The sequence below is a fragment of the Sciurus vulgaris genome (assembly GCF_902686455.1).
Source record: "Sciurus vulgaris genome assembly, chromosome: 3".
Lineage (NCBI taxonomy): Eukaryota > Metazoa > Chordata > Mammalia > Rodentia > Sciuridae > Sciurus > Sciurus vulgaris.
In genome coordinates this window covers 53,051,034-53,059,912 of record NC_136463.1, presented here as the reverse complement: position 1 = coordinate 53,059,912, position 8,879 = coordinate 53,051,034, and the positions used below count along the sequence as shown (strand labels likewise).

Here is an 8,879-nt window from a genome sequence, read left to right as displayed (position 1 = left end):
GGAATTGGGGTGTGGCTTTGGGGCATATATTTTGTATCTGGAGAGTGGAGTGTCTCTCTCTCTCTCTCTCTCTCTCCCTCCTTCCTGATGATGTGAGCTGCTTCCCTCCGCCACGCTCTCCCACCATGATGTTCTGCCTCACCTCAAGCCCTGAGGAATGAACCGGCCTTCTATGGGCTAAGACCTCTGAAACTGTGAGCACTCAAAAAAACCTTTCCTCCTCTATAATTGTGCTGGTCAGATCACTTAGTCACAGCAGTGAAATAGCTGACTAAAACAGGCTTGTATTTCCCAAGTGAAGTGGCACAGGAACTGTTGAGCTCTTAGGTACAGCGTTTCTGTTTGTTTGTTGTGTGCATTTTGTTTTGTGTGTCAGGGAGTATTATGAGCTTAAATAGAACAGTGCCAGAGAAATTTTAGCACAAAACTATTTTTTTTACAGAATGGAAAATTACAAAAAGATAAAACAATTCTCTAAGAATCTTACTTCTATGCATGAAATGATTTATGTAAACTAGCAGTTAAATGTTATGTAGCAAAATAACAGAAAGTCATTAAATATGAAACAAATAGAGTTTTATTTAACAATAATATTAAACACCCTTCATCAATTCTTGTATGCCATCTTGTTGACCATTTCCTATGTATGAGTCCCATGTCCCCCAGTCAGGCTATAAGCTCACGAGGCCATTCCCTCCATCTTCTACCCCTCTGGGATCTTGCCCACATTTCTAGTGAACTTGTGGGGATGGAAAATTCTGTACACAATGTGTACCAGCCCGTGGAGTGAGATGGGAATGGGGGGCACTGGGATAACCTGATAGAGGAGGGGGTGAAGGGTACAGCACCTGAGCATCCCTCCCTTAAAGCTGACAAAGGCAATTCCTTCTTTGGAAGGTACAACAGATCACTCCTTACTGCCTCCCTGGGTTCTGCCTCATGGTGAAGCAGGATGGAGTGAAGGAGGAACATCACAGAGGCAGTGTGAGTGTGCCAGTGGCCAAGGACAGGGAATCAAGGTTGAGAGGGTAAGGCGCCAATCTTTGCTGAGCACCTACCACAATGAGGCACTGGGCTAGGTGCTTTGTGAACACTTCCCACCCCCCCGCGCCCCAAACCTTTAAGGAGGCTTTATTTCCCTCCCATTTAGTGCTGAGGAAATGGAAACTCAAAACAGTTCATTCACTTCCTTTGGTCATTTAGCTAGAGGATACCTGAGTGGCTACTTTTAAGTTTCTCCTGTTTCCCCAGGATCTCAGATCCAGAAAGGGGCTCAAGAGAGCATCTGTACTAGGTCCTGGCAGTAGACAGGTCCAATGTTAGTGCAGTTTTTCAGAGAACCGGGGAACTTAAAAGAGAGAAAATGTGTGTGAATGTGCATGTGTTTCTGGGGTGCAAGGTGAGGAAACAACATTGAAGGTCAGGTCAAGAACACCTCCATTTCTCCCACCTGTGCCCCAGAGCAGAGGACTGGATTCCAGACACAGAACTCCCAAGTCTTTGACAAAGCAAGGGTGGGCCCAGCCAAGGGTTAGGAGAGGAGGCCTAACCAGAGACTGGAATGCTGGAGTATCAGATTGCCCTTTGGAGGTCTATTCACCCGTCCCTCTCCTTCTGCCGTGAGGAATCTGAGCAGCTAAGTGGCCAAGCTCCTCTCCATAACACCTGCTTCTGAGGCCCCAAAAATCTTCTACCACCATGCCTCAGGCCCATTGCAGGGCCCACAAAGGGACCCTGACCTGGCACAGGGCCGCTCAGTTCTCCACAAAAGCAACTTCCAGAAACAGGGGTCCAGAAGAAATTGCCCAGGGCTTTCTGTTCAGTCTGGTGCCAGGGCCATGCTAGGGCAGAGCTCCACTGAAAGTCATGATGGGCAGGCAGAGGAGAGAGCAGAGGTCAGGTGTGGCTTGGGCCAGCAGGTCAGAGGACTTCTGGGGTGGTAGACCACTCTTCTCTGGCTTGTAGCAAGGTGACACCTCACACCTGTGGGGCAGGGCAGGGGTAAGTGCAGGCTGAGATCTCTGCAGCTCTTTCCAGGCCTCCTGGGTAGGAGAACAAAAACCAATGCCCTCTCTGTGCCCCCATTTTACTATAGCTGATCTTCTTCCACCTTTTCCTACCTGACCACACTCTGCAGGATCTTTCTCTCATCCTGGTCCAGACACACGGCAAAAGCGCAGCCATTGGAGCCAATGATCTGTACCTTGTCCACTTTAATCTGTGATGTGCTAATCTGGAAGGGAGGCAAGTGTCAGATCCTGGAGCCTTGGCCACACAACACTGCCAGCCCTTGGTGGTTCCTTTCCCCAGAATTGCCCATCAGGTCTGAGGTAGTAAGGGACAGGAGTTTGATTGGCAATTCTCCAGAGCCAATGGTCAGGTTGGGGGAGGGGTCCTGAGACCTCCATCAGGTCCTGCCTCCTCTCTGGCCTCTGCCCTTTCCTGAGTCTGATAGAAGTACCCCCTGGGGAGATGGCACTGCCCTCTATACTGTGAGAGCCCTCGGGTTCCCTGAACAGAGTACACTCCACCCTGGACTCAAGGATCTCCAAACCACATGACCTGTCCACGTACACATGCTCCCACGGGCACTTCTTTCCCCGACACCCATGACACCGCATACCTCTGCGTACCCCAAGCCATGACCCTTGCCTGTCTCTCCTTTCTCATCTACGGGCCCTGTCAAGGACATTCCTTCTCTTTCTCTCCCACGGAAAGGTGTACACACGCGCACACACACACCGATGTACATGAACATGGGCACACTGACTGGAGAGAGGAGGAAACACTTACCTGGTTAAAACCCTTCTTGGATTTGGGGTTCTGCCTTTTCACGACTTCTGTTAAGGTTAGCGTCAGCGCCTCCATACTGGAGTCTGAAGGTCAAGGGTGGCGGCTCAGGTCAGGCTCAAAAATCCCTCCCTGCCATGCCACCCTGTACCCCTGGGCCCACTCACCTAGCTCCTCCTGCTTCTGGCAGGCTTTGTTGAGGTTGACAGAGGTACAGACCTTCTCCAGGTTGCTCCAGCGGCTTCGTCCACTGATGGCCCCCTGGAAATGAGGCACAGCCGGACCCTCTCAACCCTCAGATCCCTGTGCCTGCTGCCTTCAGAGGCTCTGGAGGCTGCAGGGGAGAGATGTCCACTCTCTCCTCTGGCCACCTTTTCTCAGCACCAAAGGGAGCTTGCTGCAGGGCCCAGCAATAAATGAGTCCAGCTCTGGGACCAAACTCTGGGGGCGGATGGGTAGCAGATCCCCAGAGGTCATCGGTCTTACCTTGCTGTAAACAATCTGTAGTGTTAGAGGGACGGCCTCCCGGTCGCCATCGATGCCCAGCCGCTTACTGCCAGGACCTGTGCCATACAGTCTTCACTCGCTCTCCATCTCCCGGGGCCCCGCCTCCCTCTAGCCTCTCTCCCAACAGGGCCCCACCTCCCAGGATGCTGCCTCATTTTAGCCCCTCCCCACCGGGCCCTGCCTTCCTCCCGCCTTCCCTGCCTCCACCCTGGCTCTGGCAGTACACACCTGAAGCCTTGATAGCTCGGGTGGCAGCAGAGTGACCAAGCTCCAGGGAGTGGATGAAGATCTCCGTCGTCTTCTCCCCATTGTCGAAGGTCAGCTGGAGAGGGTGGGAGCACAGGCATTGTGTGGACCTCTGCACAGGAGGTTCCACCCGGCTCCTCCAGCATAGCTGACAACAGCTGGTGGGAGTGGGGGCCTATAGGCCCAGCAGGACATAGTCTGGGACCTGGTGATGCTGACCCTGGCTGCCAGGGAGTTTGGGGAAGAAGGTGGAACGGGCAGGGCAGACCTTACCTCTGTCTGATAGACCTGCAGCAGAACCGGCCGGGCAGCGAAGCGGCAGTAGTAGAGCAGCATGTCGGCCAGGATGGGCAGCTGGGCAGGGGAGCCCTCCAGGGGCCGGGACTCAGCCTTCAGAGACTGCTGTGGCCAGTGGGGGAGCCAAGCCAGAGGCACAAAGAAACAGAGACCCAGAGAGGAAAAAGGTAGTGGGGGGAAGAGAGGAAAAGACACATAGGCAGAGGCAGAGAGAAGAGAGATTCAGAGGCAGACAGAACCAGGGAGAGAGAGAGAGGGTGAGATGGAAGCTGGAGGGGGACTGGGGGATGGGGAGCATGGTGCAGCCTTCACACCCTCCTCATCTGACACGTAGGCCTCCAGGGAGGCCTCTCACCAACCTGGACAAGCCAGGAGCTGAGGAAGGAAGCTGAAATCTAAGGTCCCCTGGACTCTTCTGAGGACCCTTCCTTGTCACTGCAGTGACTCTCCAGCTCTTCTCCTCAGTGCCCTGGGTTCAAGCTGTCCTTCTTCTCACTCCCCTAAGCCCTAGTTCTTCCTGGAAGCCTCAATCAAACCCAGAGCATTCTAAGTGAGGCTCAGTGACAATAGCCAATAGGTTCCAACCCCAACCCAAAGGGCCACTTACCTGGCACAGGACTTCAGGAGGCAGGTGCATGAGGCCCAGCACATTGCGCTCATACCAGGGGTCAAGCATGCCAAGGTAGTGGGAGATGTCATTTGTGCTGTCCTCCCATGGGGGTGTGCCCAGCTCCTGGGGCAAAGGATAAGAGTCATTCCCAGCTACCTAGGAGAACTGTCCATCTTTGCTGCCCCAAGCTGAGACTTTTCTTGCTCTTGAAGAAGTATGACAACTTTCAGTCTTTGTCATATGGCAAAATGGCATGCCTAAGTGCAGGGCAGAGACCTGGGAGTGAGGGTCAAGCAGAAGGAAGGGTCCTGGATACACAACTGATGACGTAGGATGACTCCCAACCAGCCCCCTTTAAGTACCTGGAACCTGCTCCTGTCCACTTTCCCACCCTGTTTGGCTGGGGGCTGGGGACATACTGCTGGGTTTGGCTGCCTCGGGGAGTCTGCAGGGAATGGAGACATCTGGCTCAGAGGGGCTGGGCAGGCACCAGAGCCAGTTGCATGGCTTCGCTTCACAGGCACATAGAAGAACTGCAGTTTGAACAGCCGCGTGAGGAGCGGCCTATTGTTCTCCAGCCTCCTGTGGAAAAGAAGATAGTGAGAAGCGAACCCTCCTCAGTCGCTCTTGGATACTAATCTTCCAACCCTAGTTTCCACTAGAATAACACAAGGCAGAGCAATGTGCCCCATGACTGATCTTACCGGAGGTTGCTATATGCCCGAGCCACTTTCCCTGAAACCCTGTCAGAGCCAAAGACCACAACCCGAAGTGTGGAAGCCTTGGGGTCCTCATCCCCACTCAGAAAGGGGCGGCGGCGCTGGTGGCATGGGGCAGGGGCCAGGAGCCAGCTGGGCAGTTGGGTGCTGAGCTTGGGCTGGGGCAGGGAGCGTGATCGCTGGGCCCGGGAGGGGAGCTCCGTCGGGCTGTCCAGCGGGCTGCAGAGGCTCCCCGCCCGCCGCAGGGGCAGGGCTGTGTCTGCGCCGCTCTCTAGGCCCCGAGAATTCCTCCGCAGTACCAGTTGGCTGGTGCTCTTGAAGATTTTATAGATTCTATTGAACTTTTGCCCGGGCCTGCGGTGGCCCCTGTGTTCATGGCTGCCAAGCCTCTTGGGCCACTCGGAGGAGCTCTCCTCACTGTCCTCCACATAGCCACTGTCCATGCCATCAGAGAGGCCTGAGACGAAGGAAGTCAGCAGCTGGCGGGAGAGCTCTGGCCCTGAGGCCTGGGAGGAGGCAAGGGACAGGGTAGAGTCACGGGACACCAAAGAGTTTGTGGAGAGCAGTGAGTCCCTCTCAGCACAATGACCATCTGCTTCCAAGTCCTCCTCCTCCTCCTCCTCCTCTTCCTCCTCCTCTTCATCATCTCCCAGGATCCCTGGCTGCAGCAACTCCTGTTCCTTGAGTAGGATTTCCTGTAGGATATCTACAGGGAAGAAAGGGCAGTGTCTGGTTGGGTGGTCTTAGAATCCCTTCTGAGGGACAGGCCCTGGCAGGCTTGGGGAGGAGCAGGAAGGGGGCTGGGCCAGCCTAGGACTCAGTGCTGGACCCTGCTCTGCTTAGGGTCTTTGAGGGCCCAAGGGGAGAGGGGGGGAGGCAGTAGCACAGACCCAGGACCACAAAGAGCTCAGGCAGTGTGGTGGGCAGGTGCCCCAGGGTCCAACCAACTTCTTACCAAAGCTGTCCTGGTTCCAGCTGTAGGTATAGCACCTGGCAACAGGGATGGGGATGGTGTGGAGCTTCCCAGGTTTCATGGTGTCTGTAAGAGAATTGAGGGCAGGAGAAGAGGACTGGGAAAGGGTGTTGGAAAATACCCAGCACGGACCCTTTGACTTAGAGAAGAGGCCAGAGTTGGGGAAGGACTGGCATGAGGCCATGCACCTGGACAGTGTGAGGCCGAGTTAGAGCCAGGATGCCTGGCTCCCAGCCAGAGGGCTTTTCTTTGAAGCACATGATATGAAGCCGTGTGCTTTACTAGCTGGGTGGATATGGCCACATCACAGTCCCTGAGCCTCATTTTACCACGTCCAAATGGGAAAAGAATAAAACTATCTTAAAAGATTTGTATGGGAAATATTGTAATGGAAACTGCTAAGTGTTCCCAGAATCCGTGCTCCCTTATTCTATGGGGGAAGAGTTGTAGAAAGGACATGTCCTGGGCTCCTTCAGGGCAAAGTGTGGCTGTGTTATACAGGTGGGCTTAAAGGGATACATGCGGAAGGGATGTGTGCAGCTTCTCCAGTACCTTCAACAAAACAACCAAGCCCCGTGACCCTGGCAAGCCCTGGCTTTTCCTCTTCCCACAAGCTGCCAACATGATGGCAATCCAACCTGCACCTGCAGACGGATCCCTTAGTGCCCTAAGGGATGGTGGAGCAACAAGATGCTGAAATACCTGGGTCCCTGAATGGCTATGTAGAGCAGAGCTATCAGGCCCACTACCTACACCCCCTGAGAGCTAGAACAGGTGACAGGGAAAGAGGACAAAGCTCCCCTGCCCCCAGAGCCTCACCTAAGACCTCAGGGAAGCCAGCTTTTTCTCCCACTGCCTGGAGCTTCTTCCTGAGCCACTTCCGAGCCTCAGTTGCATCCCCGATTTCAGATGCCTGCTCCTGTGCCTCAGCAGTCTCTGTGAAGATGTCCTCGAGCTCTGCCAGGGTCTTGGACTGAAAGTCCAGGAGAGATGAGGTTTGCTCTTGTCCAGTGGCCTGGTCAGCTGCCTTTTGCAGTTCCCAGGGTCTCAACAAAGCCAGCAGCCACCAGTCTGTACCCTGGTCTCACTGCCTACCTCTACTATGGCTGGCTAGGGAGCTGGGCCTCCCCCTGCCTCCTCTCTACTCTCAGGAAATGGTCCAGAGAGAAGGGCCCAGAGGCAGAAGACTGCAGAGCACGAGGGACTTCAGACTCCTCACTGCACCCAGAGAGGAGAAGTGGCTGTCCAGAGTGACATAGCTGACTGGTCACAGAGCTAGACCTAAAAGCCAGGCCTCAATCAAATGCCCATTCCCATTCCGGGTGCCTTCTTCTGAGGCACCAGGCATCAGCACCCAGCCTCTTACCCAAGGTGCCACCTAACTCTGGTCAGGATCTAGCCATTTTCCTGCCATGTCACTTGGGGTAAGAGAGCGGAGGCTGCAGCCAAGATGGAACAGAGAGGGAGCTATGGCTCTCAGGAGAAGTTCCAGAAGTCACCAGAACCCTAGGATCCCAGGTCCATACCTGCAGCCTACAGTGCAGGCCAGGGAGGTCACAGTGGGCACCAAAGGTGGCCTGGAAGGCATGCAGGAGCAGGGTGGTGTAGGCGCTGTGGGGGGAGTGCCCAGGTGTGCTCAACTTGTCAGCCACGGCAAGGAACTCAGCCTGTACCTCCACTGGGTTCAGCAACAGCACAGTGCTAGAGATACAGAGGACCAGCAGTGAGACCTGGGGTGGACACCAGGCTAAGGCGTAGCCACACACCTTGCTCTACAGAGCTCAGAGCTCAGCTCCACTGAGGCCTGGGCCTCCTCACAGCCCAGTAGGGCCTGAGCAAGCAAGAGCAGGAGGCAAGGAGAGCGGCCTGGAGGGCTTAAGGTTCCATTTCAAAGAGGAATGCTTGTGGAGTACTTTGGAGTATTTTTGCAGCTGGAGCTTTCAAAGACTTTCCAAACCTAACTTAGTTTTTAAGAAAAATGAATCTTAGCCTTAATTTTTATACAAACATTTTTCCTATGGCACATCTAGGTGGATGCAAATTATTCAAAAGAGGATGGTAGTTTTGTCCAGGTGACTTGAAGCCAATTGACCTTTTTGGTGGGGGTAGAGGGGCACAGGGCAGCCACCTGCTATCTGGTCTGAGACAGGTAGGGCCTGAAATTCCTCATGGAGCAGGGTGGCATGTGCCTATAGGAGGGGGTGCCAGTCGGGGCTTCATCTGATTCCTCTCCTCGTGGGGATATCTTTTCAAATTAGCCCAAAGCCATCATGCAGGCTCACATTGGGCTAGCAGGTGGGTGTTTGCTCAGCCACCTCCACCTCCATTCCCACTGGACGTCTGGGTTCCTTCTTGGTGCTAGTGTTTAAATTTCTTTATTATGGAAATGTTTAAACATACACAAATGTTAGGAGAATCATGAACCTTCAGATACTGGTAATAGTTAATAACACATGGTCTCCTCATTTCCTCCGTGCCAAGTCCCCCATGACTGCATGGTCTCAGAGAGCAAATTTGAACCATCATGATAAAACATTCCTAAGTTTACTCTTACCCTCACAATTCCATGTTGTGTTAAAACTCAGAGCAAAGAAAAACCATGCAAGTAGGGTTCCCAGAAGGTTGTGTGGATGTCTGTCCCAGAGCTGGGCCCCCAGCTTCAGGGCAGAAAGACAGAACAGTCTCATCAACTGGGCAGAAACTGGTTTTTATTTCCCCATTTTTGAGGAAAAGGAGA

General features: G+C 53.8%; 1 protein-coding gene across 2 annotated transcripts in view; it reads right to left on the bottom strand.

The window, feature by feature from the left end:
• Positions 1 to 1,111: 1,111 nt before the first annotated feature.
• Positions 1,112 to 8,879, bottom strand: part of PIK3R5 (phosphoinositide-3-kinase regulatory subunit 5) — a 74,639-nt gene continuing 66,871 nt past the window's right edge. The window contains exons 7-19 of one of the 2 annotated variants that reach the window (XM_079134363.1): positions 7,669 to 7,843; positions 6,962 to 7,115; positions 6,125 to 6,208; positions 5,155 to 5,875; positions 4,870 to 5,032; positions 4,448 to 4,573; positions 3,817 to 3,942; positions 3,526 to 3,619; positions 3,277 to 3,353; positions 2,958 to 3,051; positions 2,794 to 2,876; positions 2,121 to 2,233; positions 1,112 to 1,983 (exon numbers count right to left, since the gene is read on the bottom strand). In XM_079134363.1, the coding sequence (XP_078990489.1) occupies positions 1,842 to 1,983; positions 2,121 to 2,233; positions 2,794 to 2,876; positions 2,958 to 3,051; positions 3,277 to 3,353; positions 3,526 to 3,619; positions 3,817 to 3,942; positions 4,448 to 4,573; positions 4,870 to 5,032; positions 5,155 to 5,875; positions 6,125 to 6,208; positions 6,962 to 7,115; positions 7,669 to 7,843 (2,152 nt within the window). In that variant the 3' untranslated portion in view covers positions 1,112 to 1,841. Of the gene's footprint in view, positions 1,984 to 2,120; positions 2,234 to 2,793; positions 2,877 to 2,957; positions 3,052 to 3,276; positions 3,354 to 3,525; positions 3,620 to 3,816; positions 3,946 to 4,447; positions 4,574 to 4,869; positions 5,033 to 5,154; positions 5,876 to 6,124; positions 6,209 to 6,961; positions 7,116 to 7,668; positions 7,844 to 8,879 lie in introns of both variants that reach the window. The other variant, XM_079134362.1, reaches the window with a different exon arrangement.